The sequence below is a fragment of the Sceloporus occidentalis genome, unplaced genomic scaffold (genome assembly GCF_023333645.1).
Source record: "Sceloporus occidentalis isolate IW3139 unplaced genomic scaffold, rSceOcc1.0.p SCAF_7, whole genome shotgun sequence".
Lineage (NCBI taxonomy): Eukaryota > Metazoa > Chordata > Lepidosauria > Squamata > Phrynosomatidae > Sceloporus > Sceloporus occidentalis.
In genome coordinates this window covers 67,653,823-67,679,530 of record NW_028316987.1, presented here as the reverse complement: position 1 = coordinate 67,679,530, position 25,708 = coordinate 67,653,823, and the positions used below count along the sequence as shown (strand labels likewise).

The 25,708-nt window shown below is 40.3% G+C and overlaps 1 protein-coding gene across 1 annotated transcript in view; it reads left to right on the top strand.

Annotated features, from left to right (window-relative positions):
- The window catches only part of COL1A2 (collagen type I alpha 2 chain), a 69,104-nt gene extending 43,903 nt beyond the window's left edge, over positions 1-25,201 (top strand). Inside the window, exons 32-52 of the mRNA XM_089534016.1 lie at positions 488-595; positions 1,694-1,747; positions 2,400-2,453; positions 3,714-3,767; positions 3,883-3,936; positions 4,022-4,129; positions 5,944-5,997; positions 6,096-6,149; positions 7,319-7,480; positions 9,668-9,775; positions 11,646-11,753; positions 14,545-14,598; positions 14,707-14,814; positions 16,192-16,245; positions 16,814-16,921; positions 18,152-18,205; positions 18,340-18,447; positions 19,126-19,372; positions 20,421-20,611; positions 22,888-23,130; positions 24,975-25,201. Of these exons, the coding sequence (XP_089390142.1) occupies positions 488-595; positions 1,694-1,747; positions 2,400-2,453; positions 3,714-3,767; positions 3,883-3,936; positions 4,022-4,129; positions 5,944-5,997; positions 6,096-6,149; positions 7,319-7,480; positions 9,668-9,775; positions 11,646-11,753; positions 14,545-14,598; positions 14,707-14,814; positions 16,192-16,245; positions 16,814-16,921; positions 18,152-18,205; positions 18,340-18,447; positions 19,126-19,372; positions 20,421-20,611; positions 22,888-23,130; positions 24,975-25,121 (2,232 nt within the window). The 3' untranslated portion in view covers positions 25,122-25,201. The remainder of the gene's footprint in view (positions 1-487; positions 596-1,693; positions 1,748-2,399; positions 2,454-3,713; positions 3,768-3,882; positions 3,937-4,021; positions 4,130-5,943; positions 5,998-6,095; positions 6,150-7,318; positions 7,481-9,667; positions 9,776-11,645; positions 11,754-14,544; positions 14,599-14,706; positions 14,815-16,191; positions 16,246-16,813; positions 16,922-18,151; positions 18,206-18,339; positions 18,448-19,125; positions 19,373-20,420; positions 20,612-22,887; positions 23,131-24,974) is intronic.
- Positions 25,202-25,708: the final 507 nt, after the last annotated feature.

Sequence of the window (25,708 nt, the reverse complement as noted above, 5' to 3'; positions counted from 1 at the left end):
TGTGCTCTCTTCTCCTTCCACTTCCTCTTTTCAAAAAAATTAAGCTTTAGGCTCTAGAAGCCTTGATTATGGGAAATATAGTCCCAGTGCTTCTTGACATCCATGACATTGTCATGATTTGAATGGATCCTGTTTAATTACCAGTGATTCACAGTCCAGACAATGGAGGCACTTTATCCCCCATGAGAATTGTGAACTCCTAGTAGGTATCCCTGGAAATTAATCCATCTCATTAGTCCCATTTTCAATCAGGATTGGCCATGAGGGTTTAGTTACTTCTGCCTGCATGCTCAATGAATGGGTTACCTCAAGTGACCAGTGCTAAGAAACACTCACCATGTGATCCTCAGCAGACCAGTCTTTATGTAGAGATATTCAACAGAAGTCAGAAATACCTGATAGTGAAGTAGCACAGTGCAACAGTTTGCATGTTATCTCTAGAGCCTTTCACAGTTTAACTTTCCTCTCCTGTCCCTTCTTCTGCTAGGGTGAACCCGGTAATGCTGGTGCAGCTGGAGCTCCAGGACCAGGCGGTTCTAGTGGAATCCCTGGAGAGAGAGGCGTTGCTGGTATCCCAGGAGGGAAAGGTGAAAAGGTAAGGCAGAAGAAGAAAACCCAAGGTCCAATGCAAGATGTTCCTCAGGGGAAAAAATTGTAGAACATATGGAAGGTCCCATGTTAAATCGCTGGTATTTTTGCAGTGGGGAGAGCTAATGAAGGGTTCCCGGAGGGTTAATATGGCTCCCTAGTATCTCCTGGAGGGCTAATGAGATCCCTTAGTCTTCCACAGTTGCCCACCCCTCCCCTTAAGTCTTGAAAGGTCATGTCTCATATCTGGCATACAGATTTTCTTTCCTATTGAAACCGATCAGATGGATTTAAAAGCCACAACAGCAATATACATTACTCTAAATCTTATTGATAGTTCTGACAAAATCAATTGAATTGATTGTATTTATCACTGCGTTGACTCACCATTGAACAAATGGTTCAGTGGCACTGCTTTAGTTGGAACTGGCCAACAGGATTCCTACCATTGCCATCAGAGGAGGGTACCTCCAACACCATCCACTCTGTAGTGGTTGGTACAAACCAGTAGGACTTTGGATGAGATAGTAGATCCACCATTTTATTTTCTTACACATCGGCCTGTTACAGATGGGCTCTTCCGGCGCCCCCGTCACATGCTAGGGGTTGGCCGAGGACCTAGCACCCACACCAGCCTCACCCCTAGCATGTGACGAGGGCGTAAAGATGGTGGCACCCTATACACACAGGCACCACCATCTTAACGTGCTGGATGCATAGCATCCGCACATCGCGCACTGGATGTGACGCCACGAGTGTGCGAGTAGCGCCTCACGGCGTCTCATCCGGGGCAGAGGAAGAAGCGCCATTTCGGCACTTCTTCTTTGCTGCGTCTGGGAACCGCGCGGTTTGGATGCTGCGGTTCCCAGACGCAGCAACCAGCAGCAGCGCGAGACTGCCCCTTCTGGGCGGTCTGTAACGCGCCATCAACTGCCCCAGAGACTCTGTTTAATGTACTGTACAGAGTTAATGTACAGAGGAGTGTGTTCTGCGTCTCATTACTGAGACAATATAGGAACCACTACTATGTAAAATATCCTACATACATACCGGTGTGACTCAGACACTGATGACCAAATTAATTCTGTTTTCTGCTTTATTTTAGGGTCCACAAGGCTTCAGAGGAGATGCTGGAACAACAGGAAGAGATGGTTCTCGTGTAAGTGTGCTTGAGTTGCTTTATTTCCAAGGAGTCATACAATCCCTTTAGAAATCATTTTGGGAAGGCAAAATAACTAGATTTAGGTCTCAGTACATCATCCATCTGTTCTGAAGAAGTCACTTAATGTTCAGTGATTCTAATCTGAAACCAAGTGCAAACATGAACATGAAGTTTACTTAGTTTACTTGGATTCTGATTTCCTGAATGTTCACTTCCAAGAGTACTGTTAAGCTTGAAAAGAACATTTGCATAGGGTGTGCATTTTGTTTTTAATAATAACCAGAAAAATCGGTTGAGTTTTTTGCTGCTACCACCACTTAAAGTTTGGAAAAGGTGTGGACAGCTCCTGGCAGTTTTAGGAAGGATAAGCCCCCCTCCCCGACCTAAATCAACCTGCATTTTTCCATACAACATGACATTTCATTGCTAAAATGCTTAAATAAAACTTCCTTATGAAACTACAAAGCAAGATCACTTATCCATTTACACAGATTTTGGTTTGGATGCTGGGGGGAAAGTACACGCAATTTCCATAATTATGGAAATTCATACAATACCCATTGTTTACCAATATTATTTTTACATGGTCTGAATCTGTAGGGATAAAACAAGTTTCAAACATGTGATTCTGCTTGATCTTGGTCTTCAGGGTGCTCCTGGTGCAGTTGGTGCTCCTGGACCTGCTGGAAGTGCTGGTGAACGGGTGAGTACATGTCTTTTCAGAATTTTGCTTGGGATGCACCTGCAAGGTTGAAAATGTTAATGTATGACACAGATACATTGTAAATGCAAGATGCAGTTGTCTTTCCCATATGTACAGACTCCAGTGTGCCCGCGTTATACGTGGATGCACTATACGCGGCTTTCAGTATATGCTGAAAGCTGTGAGAGAGCCGCGCGGGAGCTCACGGGGCAGCACGTCCCATTTAGATGAATGGGGCTCACACCCAAGGTGTGCGCACGCCGCCGCATGTACGAGCCCCATTACTTTCAATGGGACTCAAACATACGTGTTTTGTTTTTTGCACGGGGGGTCCGGAACGGATCCCCCGCATAAAAAAAGTGTGCACTGTATTATCATATGAGAAGGGAGGACTGGGCTCTTCCCTTTTGGAGAAATAGATCAGCCTAGATCACACTGTGAAGCCTTTGATATGTGACATTAATAGCAAGTACATTTCTATACCGCTTATCAATGCACTTAAGCACTCCCTAAGCGATTTACAATTTACTGAGCTAGATCCAAACTAAGGTAGTTGAGCTAATGTCCCATTAAAATTAGTGATACAAGTTCATTACATAAATAAGCCTTTCAAACAGCCAAAGTTGCCTTAAATTGCAGCACTGTTTTCTGTAGGATGGAGCAATGGCAGTTAAAGCGGTGTTAAAAGTGGTGTTAAAAGTTAAAACCAATTTAAAAGACTATGTTCTTAAACAATGGAAGTTTGCTGTTGAAAGATAAGAGTAAAAAAAAAAATGCACCATTGGTCATGTCTGGGTCCTTGGACATCCTTAAAGCTGACCTTTGAATTCCTGTGTCCGGTTGGAGTACTGAGATAGATAGATAGATAGATAGATAGATAGATAGATAGATAGATAGATAGAATTTTAATCAAAAAGTCTAGAGTGGCTACAGATCAGTTTAATAACAACAAAAACCTAACATGATCATACTAGTGACCTTTAGATTTACAATCTAAAGGACACTATACAAGAGGAAGGATGATGGGAAGTGAGGATAGATGAAAACTGAAAAACCAGTCCTTACAGTTACATAGTTTTAATAAATTGCCACTTGGTTTCTGAGCAGAGCCAATGGAGTGGCCCTACTACCCTGTTTACCTTCTCCCCCTCTGTCTTAACATAACCAGGCATGTTAAGTAGAGGAAGTTTGTCCTTCTTAATAAGTTTCTGTAACAGCCTAGTCTGCATCTTAGTTGCACTGATCTTTTGTCTGTTTTAGGGTGAAGCTGGTCCCGCTGGTCAAGCTGGACCTGCTGGGCCTCGTGGAGCCCAGGTAAGTAGTGAAACAATTATTATTTTTTTAAAAATCACTTCAGTGGACTGTAGCATATGCAATAGTGGTTTGCATTTCTCACTGGATGTGTTCTGTTTTTTCTGCTGCACACTAGGGTGAGCGTGGTGAGGTTGGTCCTGCTGGTCCTCCTGGATTCGCTGGCCCTCCTGTAAGTATCAAAAAGTATAGCTTTCTCACATTTAGTAATAGGCTTATAATAAATTTGGAGTAACATTCTCTCTTGAATTTTTAAGGGTGCAGCTGGTCAACCCGGGGCTAAAGGCGAAAGAGGTCAAAGAGGCCCTAAAGGCGATGTAGGCCCTCTGGGAGCCATTGGTGTTGTTGGTAACGCTGGTCCTGCTGTAAGTAAATTGAATCTTACTTGAATTTTACCTTTTGATTATATATTCATTGTACTTAAATCCATTGCTGACCTGCAAAGCTACATATTTCCAATTGTTATCTATATTAAAGTTTGGCAACTGTAGAGGGGGTCAGGACCATTTTTTACACACAGCTCACATCACTTATAATTCTGGCTGACCTTTTTTAATTGCTTGGGGTTCTTGACCATTTGGGTGTCTTGGAAAGCTGGGGTGGCAATGCTGCCACATTGTACCACAGTTTTGTGCCATTTTCAACTGATTTTTTTCTGAGAAATTGTTGACTTTTTTTTTTTTAATTGGGGGTCTGGTGATTTTGAGGGGCTTGGGCAAGCAGGGTGCACTTCCCTCATCCTGGTTTTACATGAAGAAATTCCTGTGATCTATAGAACAGAGATTAAATATATTTGTACAATGTTAAGGTATGGTGCAAAAAGCAGGATATGTATCATTGGCGAAAAGACAAAATGGTGTAGATCATCAAGATACTGTATTAGAGGAAATATTCAGCATCTGCTATCCAGCCCTTCCTTCAAATGTCATCATCATAGACAGTTTCAATTGAAGGAATTAAGAATTATATTCTGAATAGTATAACAGTACTAATTGAAAAATTGAACACAGTTTTTATTCGTATGCCACTTTTCCCCCATATAACTGGTAGTATATGATCCACCTGCGTTCATAGAGAAGTTATCTTTTGTTTTTGGGGTTATTGTAATTGATAATATTTTTTGAAACAAAAGGCAGTGCTGGGAGGTACCTCATTAGTGTTCAATCTGCTATCAGAAAATGGTAGTGTACATGAGGCCTTTAACATGTCCACTGTTCCTGTGCACTTCAAATCGGTGGAAGAGATCAGCTCTGCAAGCAAAAAGCTGTGGCTGGTCGGATTCTTGTGATTAATTGTTCCATATTGATCCTGTTACCTTATTTTTTAATAATAAAATGTATCTCCAGAAATGCTTGGAACGCCAATGTTTAGCGCACAAAGGCCTTGTCTGCATAGTCAAAAAACCCTGTTCCTCCCCTGATGCTGGTGCTATCTGTTTACCAATGCATGGCGATTTCCAGTGAAATACCACTGGTTTCCGTGATTAACCCAACTCTACCCTGGAGCTGGCAAAGTTGCAGGAAGCTTGAGTGTTTCCCCAAAACCCCGGGGTTACCATAGGATTTTGTGGCATGGAAACAGCTGGATCAGGCCCAAATCAGGCAAGCCCACCATTCACACATCACCAGCCCCCTTTCCCATACCTAGTAGCATAGTGAATGGGGATGGCCTGTCCCTGGAGCTGTATCTGCCATACTGCAGGGGCTCTGTTGACAGGCCTTCTCGGGTGCTACTACTTCTCTCGAGGGTGGGCTTGCCCATGTGACCAATGAAGAGATGGGACTCATTGGTTGCACAGGCAAGTGGTAGCACACCAGAAGGCCTGCCCACAGAGCTCCTCCAAGTAAGAGATGCAGTAGCCACAACTCTGGAACAGGCCAATTATACCTCTGTGGTGCTGGCCCATGCAGACAACACTGTCCCACTGCACTGGACTTAGCACATTACACATGTCTGCCATCATGGGCAATATGGGGCCAATTCTGGAGCATAATGTTCTGGAATGGCCCTAGATTTACTGGCTGGTACAGACAATGCCAAAGTCAATGCTATGCCTGCTACCAATAGATTTAGTACCAAAACCTTCATGGATTATAACTGCATTAAATATTATCTGATAGCTGGAACCTTGAGTTATTTTGTTTGTCTTAACTTTTTCATGTTTTTTTCTTGCATTTAGGGTCCTGTTGGTGCTGCTGGTGCTGCTGGTGCTCGTGGTGATTCTGGTCCACCTGTAAGTCCATAAGTTTCTTCTGTTTGCCTTCCCATCTACTTTATATGGGGGTGTTGTTCTTGTGATTTCTGAATCTCTCCCTCAATTTTCTTCTATAGGGTGCCACTGGTTTCCCTGGTAATGCTGGCAGACCTGGACCTCCTGGCCCTGCTGTAAGTAATTACTGAGAATACTTTATTTGTAAACCTGCCTCTTCTAACCTGGTGGCTCCAGATGTGTTTGAGTACAGTTTTATAATCCTTTGAACAGCAAGGCTTACTGTGGGATAGTACATATTGTTCTTCAGTCCACCTGGGTGGCAGTAGGGTGGAGACGCCTGGGTTAGACTTACATAATGGATAGCTATATTTAGCTACAAATTCGTCTTTCTAAAGAATTACTCTATGTAACTGCCGTTCCCTCCAACTTTATTAGCAGTTGGTCAATGTGTAGATAAGAAGTGGTGAAGAAGCTTCTCTCCCACAATTTCCAATGCACTCCAGAAACTTTTAGCTATGTAGGCATAGAGAGATAGGTGGGCTCATCATACTCTGCACTGCATGAAAAACTGAACATTGAAGCAAAACCCCCATAGGTCTCTTTGTTCAGAGCAACATTGGGAGAAGGCAGTTTGGGCAGGAGATCCAGTGACAGGTGAGCATCTTGTGTTTCCACCTGAAATCTTCACTCTCAGAAACTTTGGCCATAAAAAATATATTGAGAACACCTGACAAAGGTTAGGAAAGGAGGGATAACCAATTTGGTGGAGAGTGAACAATGGTAGTATTACAGCCACACACTGCTTCTGTATTCCAAATTGCCTCCTCCTGACATTGCTTTCAAGTGAAGTGTGTACAACATGTACTTGATCCCTCCATTTGGGGTTTGTTTCGTCTTTAATGACATGCCTATCTCAGGCTATTCTGTTCCACATGATTCTGCCAAACAACTAGGGATATGGTAAATTTGAGCACAAGATTTTTTAAAAATGTATAATCTCAGGCAGAGATTTCAAAGCAGTCCATGCTTAGCTTTGGGGAGCTAGTTTATGAGTTTTGCTGACATATAGTTCATAGGGTGTTTTTTTTTCTCCTTGCCTAGCATACCTACCTAGTAGTAAGTTTCTTCAAACAGAATGGAATTTACTTTCCAATAAACATGCATGGACTATTGAAGATGTAAGCATGTAAGAGTAAGGCAGCCTTAAAGACTTAAATGCACCTGCCATAATGTTTCTCGGTTCTTTGCTCTTTGGTTTAATATTATTTCCTCCATAAGATGGTGGACTGGCTGCCTAACTGTGTAGTTACCCAGATATAAAATTATTATATTTTATTCCTAGGGTATCACTGGTCCCCCTGGCCCCCCTGGCCCAGCTGGCAAAGAAGGTATTAGAGGCCCACGTGGTGACACTGGACCACTTGGCCGTACTGGTGAGCCTGGCATCGCTGGACCACCTGGTTTCCTTGGAGAGAAAGGCCCAAGTGGAGAAAGTGGTGCTGCTGTGAGTATTGAGAATACTTTCTCATTCCTGAAGGTCACTCTAGGCATTCTTCTTCTTTCATTTTTTGTGAACACAGATATCAGACAGCATAAACCATTAAAAATTCACAGCTTCTTTTCTTTTATGTTTGAGCAGACATAAACAAATGCATAAACATTTAGAACAACTGCTGAATTCAGATCACTGGCAAACAAATGCAATGCTATGAATTCTCTCTGCTGGGGATTTTGCTAATTTTCTTCCCAATTAGTATTTCACTATGAACATAAGACTTGTTAATTTCATTTGAACAAATCCTAAGAAAGTACCACTTAACCTTTATATATTTATAGCTCTTTCATTTATTTGAGCTCTTGAGATGGGTTACAGCACATTTCCCCAAAAAATGAATTTAGGGGGGAGGATTGCTGCCATTACAAAAAAGCATCACTGTATAGAAGTAAAGGCAAGGAACTACACATTGCTGCATGTAGAATGGCTAGCCACATTCACCATGGATCAGTGAGACTAATGACCTGCTGCCCCCCATTGATAGTATGTAGCTACTCTTCCTGTGTGGCACCTGGCTGCACTATGAACTCCTAATTACCACAGGGCCTTCCAACAGTGGGTCTTTGCCTTCACTTTCTTCTAGCAGAGTTGCTGTTCAGTATTTGGGTAGTACATTCATAATCAATAACAACAACAACAACAACAACATTGTTTATTTATGTACTTGGCGCTTTTGGTAAAGCAAACAAAAACAGTGCGCCTTGTCAAAGGTGTACAATCATTGAAGCGAAGGAGTAATACAAATATAAAACTAAACAGTAGAATTGTATAACAAATTATCCAGAAAAAATATAACATAACATTGTAATATAAAGCAAACTGACCCATAAATATAATCAAAATATCCAGATTATAAAACAATATTAAACTAAAATTCCAAAAGCTTTGGAAAACAAGAAACACTTGATGACCTGCGGCTGATGGGCTTATCTTCAGCTTAAGTGGTTTTCTTTACCTCCTTTCTGTAACCTTTGCAACCATGCATGTGGTTTTTTCCTCAAACCCAACAACTTGGATTTCTCATTAGTGAAGTTAAATACCTAAACCCAGATATTCAATTTCAGAATGTGTTCCACTTTGGCCAGAACCCCAATGCAAATACAAAAGAGGGAAACGAAAAAACATTTTGACTCAAATGCTGTAACCACATTTCAGTGCAGTGAATGGCATATCTTTCAGGGATATTAATTATTATGGATTGCACCAAAATGGCTTTTGAGCAGGCTAAAAGGGAAATTTTAAATGTGAACATTTGAAATATCTGGTTGTATCTCAAAAACTGTAATTACACTTGCTTTTCCTTGCTGAAATAGCTCTCGTTGGGTCTAATTTGTAGACAAACCACTCATAATTCAAAATCTCTTTTGAAATTGCAAAATTTCAAAATGTATTTTTCTCATTTCTTTCTGCATTTATTACGCCAGAGCTGCATAGTTTGCCTGAGCAGTTCACCAGCCAAGTGATTTTTATCCCTTAGCAGGAGCAGGTACAATATTTTGGGAAATGCTTTCTCAAGAGAAAAATGCCACCATTTGTCATTTAAATTTGCTTTAAAATACCTTCATTTGGTTTGTTACTGAAATTATATTTAGACCAGATCCAGTAGGATCTTGCTTTTCCAACTCCTCTAAAAATTCCAGAGACCCTGATCCATTCAGTTCGCAAACCAACTCAGGTTCAAAGGGCTGTCAGAAGATGGAATATACTTACAGATGCACCAGAACAGTGGTTTATTGATTACATGAGATATTTAAGCAGAATGCATTCACAAAGCTGAAGGCAAAGTTAGCATATGTCCTTCATCTGATCAAAATATTCTTTCATCACAGCTACTATCCATTAAAGTCTCCACAATGAAGAAGAGATTGCTGTACAACCCCTCACTGAAATGACATAATCAGAAACCAAAATTGGATCATAAGATAATGTACATGGAATGTCTGATTTGTTTTCAGAACAGCTAGCTATTCAATATGTGTACATTGGACAAGATCCGTGCAACTCTTAAGTCACATAAAGTTGCCAAAAGAGACAGGAAATTTGAGTTTGTAAAAAAAAAAAAAGTCAGGAAACACAAATTTGTTTGTGTGTAAGTAGGGTTTGAAAATGTTGTTTTGTATTCTCTTCTGTACATAGGGCCCTCCTGGTACCCCAGGTCCTCAAGGTCTTCTGGGAGCTCCTGGTATCCTTGGTCTTCCTGGATCTAGAGGAGAACGTGGTCTTCCAGGCATTGCTGGATCAGTCGTAAGTATAATACTTTTCCAAATCTCCCAACTAGATGATAAGCAGACCTGTCTTGATTTGAACACACATATGCCAAAGTCATTACTGAAATCTGACCTGTTTGAGGGGAAAATGCCTCTGTTGCTTTTTGCACATAGTAATGGTCTGAAGACCAGTTTAATAAGAAAGCTGAATGTGCCTTTTCATAATTGTGTGTAGCATATCAAGATGGGTCCCTTGAGATGGGGGAACCCATATTAGAACATATTTCAAAGCACTTATTAGAAAATGTGTACAGAAACATTAACGTATTAGATTTACACCCCACCTTGCTTCCCTTAAGGAACTCAAGGTTAGGAGGCAAATTTCGGGATCCCTAATGAGCAGTCCTCTATCCAGACAACAGCAAAGTCAAGGTTTGTTTAGCTTCAGTAATATGGCTCCCATCATGCCTTACCATAGATGTGCTGGCTAGGGGTGTTGACAGCTGAAATTCAACAACATTTAGAGGGGCATAAGCTGCTCACTTTTAGTTTAGGCAAAGCAGTAATCCAAGGTCCAGGGCTACACACAGTCCTCACCACCCAGTCACCAGACTAAAAACTGGAGATGATGCCTGCATTTTCATTGGTTGTGCAAAAGAGGGAATTTTGGCGTTGCTTGTTCTGCAGGTAGCAAGCAATACATGCTGAAATTCCTTTTTCTTTTCTTTCTTTCTTTCTTTCTTTCTTCCTTTTTTTTGTTGTTTTTGTTTTTTTGCATAACCATTAAAGATATAGAAGCAGTCTGCAGTTTTAATTCTGGGGACTCTTTCCCATCCTCTTTATTTTCCTCATGCACACCCAGGCTGTTCTAAGTTTAGGTAAGAACTTTCATTACAGTAGGAAGTAAACTAGCCCTATTTACTTCCTGCTTTAAAAGAAACCACTCCTGGGTCTAAAACAGCCTGTGGGAAGACAAACCCATGTAAAAATGCTTTTAAGCCCCTAGAAGATGCAAGGAAATTTTGAGTCAAATTGAAACATTTCAGAGTGTTAGATGCAGTGAAGGTATGAATGGCTTTTGACCTAAGCTTGGTTGCTCATTTCAATTTAAAGAAACAGTGAGCAGCCTGGAGTCTCTCCTGGGTCTACATAAGCAGAGGTGAAGACAAAATGCCACTCCAGTACCAGAGTGGACACAAAGTGTGGTTTGTTTTTTGTTTTGTTTTTTAAAAAATCTTGCTTTTTTAAAATAGTGTTTAATTGAGGAAGCTAGAAAATTGGGTGATATCACAGGATATTTTACTGAATTATAATGCAATGAGTTAATACAACTCAATTTGAAGTTCTGACTACTTCTTAGGAGTCATTTGTTTTGGACTTACAGCTTGATCCTATGATCTGCCCCTTTAATGGCCATATTTTATCTGCTGTACCATTAGAACTAATACTTGTTATTCCATGTCTTTTCTGCAGACATTCTGGCAGGGACTGTCTCTGAAGGAAGGTTAAGAATTGGACATTATTTGTCAAGTCTAGATTCAGCCAATTATGCTTTTGCCATGGCAGTGTAAATTTTACCTGTAAGAATACACATAAACCAGAGTCAGAGATTTAACCTTTTCATGTACTCCCCATACAACAGTGAGGAGCTGTATCCCATCCCTTTTCCATAGAGCAGGTTTCCCAACGCTATAGTTCCCATCCCTGGCCAGGTGTTTGGAGGATGATGAAAACTGTAGTTCTGGAGGGCATGCTTGAGGAATGCTGACCAGAACAGCTGGCATTAACTAAATGTTAAGTCACAGTCAAGTGAATAATAAATAAATGCATCTGATGTATTGAGTACTTTGCCAATTTATTGTATGCATAGCAATTAAATGCATCACTACTTTTGTTTTGTTTTTCAGGGTGAGCCTGGACCCGTTGGTATTTCTGGTCCCCCAGGTGCCCGTGGCCCATCTGGTCCCATTGGCTCCCCTGGTGTGAATGGTGCCCCTGGTGAAGCTGGACGTGATGTAAGTAATTTATTGTGGTCACAAGAATGGGGGAGCCATGCATTTTAATCTATACATTCAAGGCAGTTCTTACAGACAGCAGCTGAAGGCTGTTTGACATACCTGTTGAAATAGTTCACTTATTAATTAAAGTATTTATATCCCATTCTGTAACATGGGATCTCAGGGCAGCCTACAAGTAAAATAAACTTAAACAATTTAAAATATTTAATATTTAAAACAATATGATAATGTTAACAGACAGCAAATAAGCTACTTAGCCGTGGTACAGATGGCACAAAAGCATTGTGCTCACGCCATGCTAGGGTTAGGGGACCGCGCAGCAACTGCACGGTCCCTAACCCTAGCACGTACTGGCAGTGGCATAATGCCGGCACCTTGTGTACACAGGCGCCGCCATTATGACGTAATGGACGCATAGCATCCACACGTCACATCGCACCAGTTACGTCACAAGTGCGCCATTGCCACACTCTGACATAACTGGTGCGGCAGAAAAAGAACCCTCTTTTTGTGAGTTCTTTTTCCTCCACAGAGAAGCCGCATGGTTTGGTGGCTGCGGCTTCCCTGCGGAGGAGAAAACGCCACCACTGCTCTGGACATTCAAGCAGGTATGTACCGGGCCTTAGATCATCAGGCTAAAAGAAACAACTTAGCAGTAGAGAATAATTGATGTGTTTGTGCACTATTCTTTGCCTGGACCAAGGAAAGATTGTCCTTTGGATTTTAGAATATTCAAAATGTTGTAGGTATAGGTTGTCACAATGGCTTAACGTACAATTTCTGAACTACACACCTCTCTTGCACACATTTTAATACTGGCCAGAATAAAGAGCCAACAAAGTAAATATGTTCCATAGCTCATGTTCTCCACATTAAAAATAACTCAAAAGGAAAGACAAGATTAAAGATTAACTACTATAGTGTAAGGTGCCTCATAGTGTTTAGAAAACCTCTAGAAAGTCTCAGTTAATACGCTACCTCTTGAGAAATTAAATGTAGGTCAGCAGTTGTGGCTTCTGATGCAGAATTGCTTCAGGCAGGGCTCACACAGGATATTGGCAGTAGTGCCATGTACCAGTTTGCACATGCAGAGAGCCTATAGTTAAGTACACTGAAATAAGAATAGACAGGCCATAGGTCAGTGGATGCAGAAAGTTCCAGTTTCAATTCCTGGTATCTCTAAGAAGGGTTGGGGAAAAAGATTATTGTCTAAAATGCTGCAGAATCCATGTCTGTCAGAGTACTGAATTGCAACAATGTTCTGACAGACAGTTTCCTATGTTCTATAAAGGTACGTCTCTTCAAGCTTTAAAATAGTGTAGACTGGGTAGACTGTGTGGCCAACTTGCACCTTCAGATCTTTGAATAGGGATAGGGATAGGGATGACCAAAAGCATGAGTGGTTCCTGTTTTGTTTTTGCAATGCTTTGTATTTTACAAACTTTGGAGGGGAAGAGACATGTATTATACTCTGTAGGGAGATATAAGACCTGCCTCTCCATAGGTATTATGTGCATCTCCCTGTGGAAGCACAAAACCAGGAAATATGCATCACACATTCCTTTCTTCCTTTGATTACAAAGATACTAACACTGGGATTATACATACTGCATAGAGGCTCCTGCAGAAACAAATCTATTAATATATAGTCTCAACCCAAGAATTGCTGTATGCACTGGTTCTCCAGCATTCGTTGAAGGGTTCTGCTAGTTGTCTTTGTAGGGAATCTCTCAGTGAGAAGTTAGCACATGGTTGTGGTGGGGAAAACCTGGCTTTTATTATAATAAAAATATAGAAGGGGGGAAATTATAATATTTCTACTAAAATAACAGTGTTTCCTCCTGATGAGGAATTGGGACCATCTAGTGATCTGGAAGGTGGAACAACAGCTTGTTTTAATGTGGTGAAGCTATTTAAAAATAAGATAAATATATGTAAACAGAATTCATTTAAATTATTTGGCATATTTCTGCAATGAGTTGTTTATTATTGTTGTGTGGCTTCAAGTTAACTGACTTATACCAACCCTATCATAGGGTTTTCTTGGCCAGATTTATTCGGAGAAGGTTTGCCATCGCTTTTTTCTATGATTGAGAGACTGTGACTTGCCAAGGCTCACCTAGTGGCTGAGTGGAAATTTGAACCATGGTCTCACAGAATCCCAGTGTAGCCACACTGCAGAATTGAAGCAGTTTGACACCACTTTAACTGCCATGACTAATGCTACTGAATCCCGGCAAGGTATTCAGGCTAGTGCCTCATCAAATTATAAATCAGGATTCTGTAGGATACAGTCATGGAAATTAAAGTGGTATAAAACTTCTTTAATTTTACAGTGTGGCTAGTTCAACCATGCTGACTTGATTATATGTCATTTAACAGAACAGTATATCCCTAAGGGTGGTGTATTCAGCAGTATAAAGAAATTGTTCAAAATGGCAAACATGGTTTTGTGATCTACTAAGTTTTGGCCCATGGCTCCCTAAAGTTTCCTCTTTTCTTCATATCCTATTGCACTACCATAGTTATTGATACTAATCCACAGCACATGGCAGATTCAAGAAGACAGATAATGAGCATACCATTGTTCAACATCTTAAGAAGACAGAAATGTAGAGCAGAACCTATTAGACTGGGAATAGAAACAATTATAGATTGCTTTTAACATAGGACATCAGCCTGTTCTTTAGTTTGAGGACTAGGGGTAAAGTGAGTTTCACATTCCATAAAGCCAAGGGTTTTTTTGCATTTCCATGTAATATTAAGAATATTTCGTTTTTCTTTACAGGGAAATCCAGGTAGTGATGGTGCTCCTGGCCGTGATGGTGCTCCTGGCTACAAGGTAATTATGTCCATAGTTCTATAAGAAGAATGGATTCTGTGTTTGACACAAATCAATTTTTTGTATTTGTTTAGATCATCAATTTGTCTTTCACATCCCTCACTTTAGGGTGAACGTGGTGCTCCTGGCAGTCCTGGCCCCCATGGTGCTCTTGGTGCTCCTGGTCCTCATGGTTCTGTTGGTCCTGTTGGCAAAGCTGGAAATCGTGGTGAACCTGTACGTGACCTTCATCCATTCTGTAAAAACAAAGGCGCCCCTAAATAAGACAGTTGTAAACTATGAGGGCTATATGACAGTGCCTGGAGGCTCCCAATCAATTCATGTTCAGCATAGCCTTTCCCACAGCAGAGTTCAGGAAATCTCCTTTTTGGCATTAAGGAGGCTGGCAAAAACTTCCAGTAAGACCTTTGACAAAGGCTCTGAATCTGTCTCTTATTTACGTCTTGTCATTTTATATTGGATTTGATTGTCATTGTTTATTGAATTAGAGTTTAGCTGTAGTGCAAATTGGATGTGCTACAAAATGCTATTCCCTCTTTTGAGATACTTCACTCCATTTCCCTTCCCATCTTGTTTTCAGTTTTTCTCACTAAACAGACAGTCAGCACTTTTTTCTTCATTTTTCCTCCCAGCAGACAGTCAACACTTTGTAACCATTAGGCATAGTTGGTAACAAATGGGCTGTTTTGAAGTGAGGTCCCTTGGATGATTTTTCTGTTCTCCTTGTAGGCTTTTTGTACTTCATCATAATCGGGAGTTCCCCTGAGTATGATGAAACCTCTTTATTTTTCAGTGGCCTCATTTATGCTACAGTGTTGTTGACACTAACCAACTAAAATTACTATTAGAAGATAATGGTGATACCTTTCCACGGTTGCCATTTTACAGTAAGAGAAAGCAGGATATTTTCTGTTTCTTTATTTTTTGATTATGTGGAAAGGCATAGTACCAGAACATTTCATTTCAACAACAGGGAACACTGCAACGTGATGAGAAAGCTATTAAATAACTTTGCTCTTGTGACATGGACTTTGTACCATTGCACAGTTTGGCCAACCTTGGAACAGAAGTCAGTCTACTAACAGTCCCAATAAACATTCTGGCAACTGTTTATTATAAGTAGCTCGGAGTCCAGGCTTAGAAAAAGTTACCTCTGGGGACTACAGATCCCAGAATGCCTGCTAGCAATGCTAGATGGAGGATTCCAGAAATTATGGCCTCAAAATAATAACTTCTCCAAGCTGTGCTTTGGGTGTCATGTAATACACATAGGAACAGTAAGTGATTTGAGCTTCCTTTTAGGTTCTTATATTTGCAATGTTTAAAGTAGAACTATTGCATCTCTTCCTCTGCCCCGTTTACAAGATGCACACACTTCCAGCAAAGGGACAAATTTTAATATCAGTCTTTGGAGAATTTCTTTTCTTTTTTACCATCACAAAAAAAACGTGGAACAGGATGTTTGCATTTCTTATTGTCTTGGTTAGTACAGGCATGTCAAGCCACTCCTAGATTATTATTTTTTCTACAAGGAAGAGAGTTGTGTCATCATAGTGTATAATAAGCAGCTTCTCTGTTGTGCTCCCATTTCAGGGTCCCGTTGGTCCTGTTGGTTCTACTGGTCCTGCTGGTCCAAGAGGTCTTGCTGTAAGTCTGGTTTCTGTTTCACTTCTATACTTATGTCAAATCTTAGAGCCCTCTGCTGAGAGAAGAGTGAGGTATTAATTGAATTAAATATATAAAATAAGTAAATAAAGTCTTTTATTACAGATTGCCCTTAATTACTTAGAGGAACACATGAAACATGGAGAAATGTCCAAATGAGTAGGAGTATGATGTAGAATATAGCAGTAGTCTTTTCTGGTTGGCTTGATTTAAAATTGTAATGGCATTGGAATTTTTGTAGGACATTTCATATAATCTCCCTTCCTCATATAGTTGGCGGAATATCTTGTTAGTTCTTTTTGAACAAAGAAATGAGGACTTGGTCTGCTCCTGTTAGCAAAACATGTGACCAAAAGATTTCACCAACAGATAATCAAAAGGGAACAGAAAGCCAAAATGGTGCAACTGGTATTTCTGATACATCCATTTTGAGACTCAGTTCTTAATGAGTAAAATAAAGACAGATGTGCCTTCTTAAGACTAATCCTTGGATTGAGGAGTTCTCTGAAAATCTTTTCCTTTTAACCTTTCCTTTTTGTTCCTTCAATAGGGCCCACAGGGACTCCGTGGTGAGAAAGGTGTTGTTGGTGACAAGGGACCTAGAGGTCTACCTGGTTTGAAAGGACACAACGGACTTCAGGGGCTGCCTGGCATTGCTGTAAGTCTATCATTATTACTTTGACTCCCATTTTTTGGGAGGAAGGCAAGATATAAATCCAGTAAAAATAAATAAAACAAGAAGAATGAACAGAAATGTCACAGCACTCTATGTAATCTGTCACAAATTCCAAAAGCCTTTCTGGGCTAGACCCTGTGAAGGAGAGCCCTCTATAAATTTCCCTTTCATAATCAAAAATAAAAGGTGATGTGAAACTAAACACCATATGGAGTGCTTCAGTTTAGGGTTCTAGACAGAAACCTAACTGTACCCCACTTCCAAGGATGCTCTGTTTCTTTCTGTCTCCCCACTACTAGTTTTCCACAAACATACTTACCCTAACAATCAGTGTTCTATGTCAAGATTTTATTTGGGGATTATTTTTAGGGTTTGTCCTATTGTGGTTTCTGTTAAAAAAAAATTGGTAGTTTTGCAAATGTTGTATTTCTGTAAACTTTGTAGTTCTCAAAAACCGACTGATATCTCCTGGGGCAGGGGGGCTGCCATTTTGGCAATAAAAGGATTTGGTCTCAATGAATTGTTTCCCTGTTAGAAGACAGGATATTATACTAGAGTCCTAGAATATATCAAGGTACAGCGCGTCCACGCCATACATGGGCTCGCCATAGGTGGACTCAGGGTCATGCAAACAGCGAGCTATGGTTTTATTAATGGCATGCACACCCATGGTGCAAATAAAGTGTGGCATGTGGGAGCGCACCACCATTGAAAACAATGGGATCCCCAGGTAAAACAAGGGTCCATTGTGTTTTGTATTGGATCAGACTGTTTCTCCATCTAGTTCATTACAGCCTCATCTAATTGGCAGTGACCAAAACTCCCAAGTAGGCATCATATCTGAAATGCTTTTAGTTTCCTATAATGTCCATTAATTAATTACTTTTTTAAAAAAAACAAGACTATTACACTTGATTTAAGAGCAGCTAGAAGCTCAACCAGAAGCTAATCTGGTTGTCCCAAGATGCAGTTGTTCAGTAACACGGGAAGTGTATTCATGAGTGCAATTTTGTCACCAATTTTACTTTCTGTTTCTTGGAGCAGAGTCCCCCTAAAACCTGTAAGTTTTGAAAATGAATTCTTGATCAGAATAAGCTCTCCGTAATATTGTCCCCAAAGCATTATTGAGTTCTACAAGGATAAATATTCTGCAAGCAAACAGGGGCAGGTCAAAGTCTGCTATCATATTGTTTCTCTCTTTTACCTCAACAGGGTCATCATGGTGATCAAGGCTCACCTGGTGTTACTGGTCCTTCTGGCCCAAGGGTATGCCTATTTAAATTTATGTTCTTGTTGTATGTGATATTGAACTATCCGACTGTTAATTTTCATTTTATATTTCTATTCTTTAATTGCATTTGCACTGTTCTGAGCTGTGGATATTTCCCCCCACTTTTCAGGGCCCTGCTGGTCCTTCTGGTCCTCCTGGAAAAGATGGTCGCAATGGTTTGCCTGGACCTGTTGGGCCTGCCGGTGTGCGTGGATCTCAGGGTAGCCAAGGACCTTCTGTAAGTATGAGTTTGGATGCTGACAATATGCACTGAAACAATCCATTTTAAAATTAACATTGTTTGTCTATGCACATTTATTAATAAGCTATCCACCTACAGTGGGACTTACTTCCACATAAACCTGTGTATGTTTTGTACACCATCCTAGGATTAAATCCTATGCAGTGGGACTTCATCTTCATAGGATTGTGGTGTTAGATATTTGGTTTGGGGGATAACTTACTTTATCAAGGTTGCAATTCTAAATATACTTACTATTACCATTAAATATACTGAGTTTTAAGCAAATATGCATAGGATTGCACTGTAAATGTTTGTAATGAAGGGTGCTATTTGTACTTATATCAGCCGATCATCTATGCATCATTCTATCCCATATTGTCTCATCATAAAGTCGATCAAAATAGATTCCATCATGAGGATACTGGACATTTCATTTTAAGTGAAATTTAATAAGGCAAATAATGTAGTAAGCCTTCATGTAAAGACTAAATTTGTTCATACTAAATTCTTCCTGAAAATCAGTCTCTGATTAGTGGGTTCTTCATCAAACATATATATACTTTGCATCCAACAACAGCTGTCAGTTACCTAGAAAAGAATAGTTCTGCATAACCAAGGTGAATGTGATTTAAACATATGTCTACTAATTTCTTCCACTTCTGAACATTTTAGGGCCCACCAGGTCCACCTGGTCATCCTGGCCCACCTGGTCCCAATGGTGGTGGATATGAAATTGGCTATGACATGGAATACTACCGGGCAGATCAGCCTTCTCTTAGACCCAAGGACTACGAAGTTGATGCCACTTTGAAATCACTGAACAACCAAATCGAGACCCTCCTGACCCCAGAAGGCTCCAGGAAGAACCCAGCTCGCACTTGCCGTGACTTAAGACTCAGTCACCCTGAATGGACCAGTGGTATGTTCCAACTAGATGTTTAACTGATGGTTACTTACTTCATTTGGCAGGATAATGGCTGACTCTGTGTTGGATTCAGCCATTTATTCCTGGTAGAAAAACTCCATGTGTGTAGAAATCTCTTTGTGGTGGTGAACTTAACCTGTGATGGGATGGATAAGACCACACCCACATCTTCCTTTTTTACCTTTTATTTAAGACTCCGCTTTCACAAAAACAAGAAAACAAATAGACAAATTACTAGACTATCTGAGCTAGTCTTTTCACATTTCTGTCAGCTCTATGGATGGATGTGTAGGTGAAAGAGATAGATAGTGGTTCAGGCTTTTCCACCTACATAACAAAATCTCTGAAGTGTTTGCTGGCTCAGATTTAGCATATATAGATAGCAAGAATTTCATTAACAAATACATTCCATCCTCCAAATAATCTCATTTGTTTTCTTTTTTTCTCATTTATAAACAAATATCCTGTATGAATATCTTGTATAACTTCCCCTTTCTCATTTCCACAGTTTGGTTATAAGTCACTTTCCCACAATGGACTGTGTGTCCAAAGTAGCTAACAATAACCATCAGCTTGTTAGCAAAACATAATGGGTGGTGAGGGGCGAGTAAAATGTTGCACAGATGACAAATCCAAATGAGTCAAGAGAAACAATTCAGTAATCGTGGCATAAATTCAGTATTTACATGAAATCACTTAGGCATAGAACATAATAAAAACAACATGAAATCCAGTGGGTAAAGCAAGGAAGGAAAAGACTTTCTAAGGCAAGTCTTGCTGCAATCCAAGGGGCTACAGAGGTCAGGCTTAAATTCTTATAGCAGCCTTAAATATATATCAGAATTATATGCCCACATTCTTAATTTTTTTATTCATATCCATAAGCTAATAGTACAACCAGATTTAAACAACAATTATCACTTATTAATAAGTAAAAGTTTTGATTTAATAATTTTTGCACTCTGTGTGTTCATACTGTTCTTGTGACTGAAGCAATGTGAGTATTTGATATGAAGCTGAAGCCATTCTTATAACTTTCTAGGGTTCTACTGGATTGATCCTAACCAAGGCTGCACCATGGATGCCATTAGAGTGTATTGTGACTTCTCCACTGGTGAGACTTGCATCCATGCCAATCCAGAAAACTTCCCACCTAAGAACTGGTACACTAACAAGAACTCTGCTGAGAAGAAACACATATGGTTTGGAGAAACTATCAACGGTGGTACTCAGGTGAGCATTCAAAAAGTGCAGATGTGCTCATAAAAACTGCAAACCTCCTCATAATCATAATTTTTCAATAATTTTGAAATCCACACAGTATCTAGTAAAAAAATTATTTTAACCTACATTACATTTTTAATCCAAATTACATTATTGCATTATGAATATAGTATCTCTCCTAATGGCAAGACATCTGGTCAAGGATGTTGATCACACACAATCTGGGGATATCCCAAAGGTTTTTTGTAGCTTGAAAACCACAAGATTCCCATGAATATGTTGATAACCCTCCTCTTACATATGGATGCTCCTTTGCTTATACAGGTTGAGCTTCCCTTATCCAAAATTCCAAAATCCAAAATACGGCAAATATCAAAACTTTTTTCATGGGTAGCTGAAATAGTGACATTTTTGCTTTCTGATGGTTGTGTATGCAAACTTTGTTTCATGCACAAAATTATTAAAAATATTGTATGAAATTATCTCCAGGCTATGTGTATATGAAAATGAATATGTATATGAAACTTAAATGAATTTGATGTTTAGACTTGGGTCTCATTTCCATAACATCTCATTGATGTACGTATCAGCAAATACAGGTATCCCAAAATCTGAAAATTCTGAAATACAGAACACTTATGCTTTTAGTTATTTCAGATAAGGGAGAGACAACCTGCATAAGCAGCAGCATTCATGTTCAGACATCTGAAACAGGGAATCTTAGTAATAACCAAGCATAGCATTTTTAAAAATTTTTTGCCCCCAGAGCTATGTGAACAAGCATCGATTAACACTCTTTCAGTAATGATGAAATAAGTCAAAATGAACTGTGCCTTGCATGAAGCACTTCCTGATGTTTATCAGGAACCTCCTTAAATATTAGTTTCAGTAGCTGATGTTTAACTTTTAGTACAGGGGTTATGAATATGTAGTCCTCTGTCATATGCCAGTCCCATCAGTCCTAGCATAACCAATGGTGAGGGCTAACTAAGATGGTGGTTTAACAATCTCTGGAAGATCATGAATTCCTTCCCCCTGTCCTAGTTTATGAAAGATTCATACATTTTTTTTACTAAAAAAAACTTCTATCATGTCTCCCTTGGGAACCATTGATATGAGTGAATGGTGAAATCTGGACTTCATGTGGTTTCCCTGTTTTGTGGAATGTTTAATAAATCCATATGGAATGAAGTTACTGATGAATAAGATGCAAAAGGATCTTGTAGCACCTTTGAGACTAACTGAAAGAAAGAAGCTGGTAGCATGAACTTTCGTAGACTAGAGCCTACTTCCTCAGAGGAATAAGGTGGAGTGAAGAAGCCAGAGACAAACTTATATAAGCCAATTGTGTTCGAGAATGTCAATTGAAATTCAAAACCTTGTGGATCTAGAGATGAGGTGGCAAGTTCAGTTTTACCAATGGTCATTGGGGGACAAAGCTGGGAGTAAAGATGTTGCCTAAAGCCAAGGAAAGTAGATAATCATATGAATATAGGAATGTAATGTGGGAGCCAGAGAGGCAGTGGCATCATTAAGGGTGTGCGAGTGGTCAGCCTGCACCAGGTGACACCCCAGAAGAGGAGTGACTGCCAGTCAGGCTCTCCTCCCGCTGGGCAAGTGAGGCAGGGTAAACATGCCCCTCCAGGCTTCACTGCAGCAGTGGCTCCCTTCTGAGGAGAAGACTGCCACTGTGGCAAAGGAGAAAGACGAGTGCATCCCTCCAGGCTGCAGTGGCAGGAAGGCCTGGAAAGGTGCACTCACCTTTCCAAGCATCACTGCAGCAGAGGCTCCCTCCTCAGGAGAGGCCTCTGCTATAGTGAAGGAGAAGTAGGAGCATGCCCTTTTGGCCTCTGCCCCTCCCCATTAGCCCTCTGGCAGTCCCCCCACAGCAGCTGACACCTAGGGTGGGGATGCCATTGCAGAGAGGAAATTAGATGAGGAAAAGTCAAGGGTGCCCTCATGAGAATGAGGGAGAGGTTAAATAGTGTTGAAATGTGTGTAATGTGCCAGGAAACTACTGTTTTTGTCCAACTCACTACTGATGGACTGGAATCTGTGGATACATTCCAAACTGCTAAATAGGATTATATCTAGATTAACTGATATCCAAGTTTTGCCATACAACGTATCTGCTATACATAACTCAACTTGAATTATTTATTCAGAAAGGTTTGATTCTCCACATTATATTCACTTCAGATGCCAATGTGCATCTGCTTGACTTACTGAGGTATATTATTCATGTGATTTTAACCGAAAGATTCATCCTGCTCTTCTGTTTTTAGTTTGAGTACAACGAGGAAGGTGTGACTTCTAAGGACATGGCCACTCAACTTGCCTTTATGCGGCTATTGGCTAACCATGCTTCCCAGAACATCACTTACCACTGCAAGAACAGCATTGCTTACATGGATGAGGAGACAGGCAACCTTAAGAAGGCAGTGATATTGCAGGGATCCAATGATGTTGAACTACGAGCTGAAGGGAACAGCAGGTTCACTTTCAGTGTTCTTGAAGATGGCTGCTCTGTAAGTATCAGGTTTTTTTTACTTTTTAAAAAACTATCTTGGGCTATTATTGCCCTCCTATACAGCTGTAATTACAGCTGTTATTACTTTGAAAGACCATTGGTCATTTGGATTCATTTCCATCAGGGCTAACCAGTGACACTCCAGATATTGTTGAACTCCAATTTCTGCCACTCCTAGCCTCCTTCTCCAATAGTGAAGTATGACAGAAATAGTAGTTCATCAACATCTGGAGGGCCAAGTGTTCCCTACTCATGATTAACAGCACAGTCCTGTAATATCTATTCAGAAGTGTGCCCCATTCCACTTGAAAGGGCTTATGTAAGTATAGAATTGTAACCTTAGTTTATATACAAATGAAAAGCTTTTCCAGTTACCTTTGAAAGACATTAAACATTCTTCATACTATAATTATAACTATTTATCTAGGCCACAAAAATAGAACATAATAGCAAGCACACACTCTAAGGGGTTCACTCTAAGGATACCTGAAGGACCGCCTCTCCCCATACATTCCGCCCCGCACCCTCAGAACATCTGGGCAGCAATTACTTAGGGTTCCCGGGGCGAGATTGGCCTCCACCACCAGGAGGACATTTTCCATCGCCGCCCCGGCCCTTTGGAACACGCTGCCCATAGAGCTCCGCTCAGCTACCTCCCTGGCCCAATTCAGACGGGACCTAAAGACCTTTCTGTTCCGGACCGCATTCCCTGAATAAGGTCCTATAGGCCTCCTCCGCCGCACTGGCAATGGGACTGGCTAACCCTGGGGCCTTTTGTTTTTATGTTTTTGTAATTGTGTTATGTTTTTATTATTATCATTGTATTTTAAATTGCTGTAAACCGCCCTGATCTGAAGGAAGGGCGGTATACAAATAAAATTTTTATTATTTTATTATTATTTATTCACTCAGAACATATCCGGTACTGAGCTAAATTCTCAACAGTCAGTAGCTTCATTTATAAGAAAACTACCAGAAATTATTCTTATAGGCCCTGGGAAATTTTTCATTCCTGAAAAAGTTCTTACGTGACACAACTAATTTAACTTGACATGGAGTCTACCAATCTTGTTCTTCTGCCCTTGTTACAGTTGAGCTGTAGAGCCCTAGAACATGGGCCATATGTGGTTACAGGAGTAGGCACCTTTAGCCTGGCCGAGGACCAAATTTTCAATCCCAGTACCTACCATGTGCTACACCAGGCTAAAAATAAAAACTGAGGCCCTGTACAGACTGGTGCTTTGCCCTGGCCTGAAGTGCCTGTACGTCATATTGCTATGCCCCCGTCTACACAGGGCGTGCTATTATGACACACGGGCGTCCGAGCACCCAAACAGCGAGCACTCGAAACAGTGGCATCATGGCACACAAGCACCTTTATGATGTCCTTAAAAAGAAGCCACCTAGAGCTGGTATATTTGGCAGATGTATGTCCACCCTCCACAGCTTTGTATATAGGTATATAAAGGAGATAAATCAGACTGAAATGAAAATGTCATCAGAGTGTGGCTGGTAATTATGGCTGCAGTTAATGGTGCTACAGAGAGAGTGGGAAACATAAGGAATCAGATTAGAGACAGGGATCTCCAGGCAGATTGGAAAATGTGAAATGTGTATCCTTGAAAGCATGTGAGCTATGGAGCTTGAAAACATTACGTTTTGGACTACAAGTCCCAGAATCCCCTAGCCAACAATGTAGCTGGGAATTCTAGGAGGTGATTTTTTAAAAGGTAATGTTTGCAAGCTCAGGTGAGTTGAAACTCCTGTTGATCTCTGTTAACAGCAATTATTCAGTTTCTTAAAAGACTGTTTTAACCCCTCTTTATTATTACTATCTTCCAGAAAAAGACCAACAAATGGGGCAAAACAGTCATTGAGTACAGAACAAATAAGCCATCTCGCTTGCCCATCCTTGACATTGCACCTTTGGACATTGGTGGCGCTGACCAAGAATTCGCTGTGGACATTGGCCCAGTCTGTTTCAAATGAATGAACTCAAACTAACTTAAACCAAAACCAAAAAAAAATAAAAAATATTCTCTCTTTGCCATTTCTTTTTTATACTGAAAGCTGACTCCTTCCATTTCTTCTGTTCATCTACTTGCTTAAACTCTGGGCGAAAGAGAAAGAGAAGGATTTATTGGAACGTTACACAATGCAATTTAATGCAGCCCCCAAAGGAATCGGAAGTTGTTGTTTTTTCCCAAGATTTTGTCACCTTGTTGTGGAAAATGTCAGCCTTTGTGTAAAAACAAAAAACATAAAAAGCAAAAACCAAATAAAAAAAATCCTGAAAGTTTGCACCATTTGTGGCCTTTGAATATCTTCCACAGAGGAAGTTTAAAACCACAACTTCCAAAGGTTTGAACTACCTCATACACTTTTAAGGCAAGTGCTGTGTGATCCACATTCTTATACATGATCTGAGGTGCTTTCTGATCCCATGCATAACAGAAAGGTGCTGATTCATTATGATAGAGTATATTGCCAATACTTGAACTTTATGGTGCTAGAAACAGAAACAAAACCATTTATCTGTATTAAGTTGTATTGTTTGTTTGGAATCTGTCTCAAAA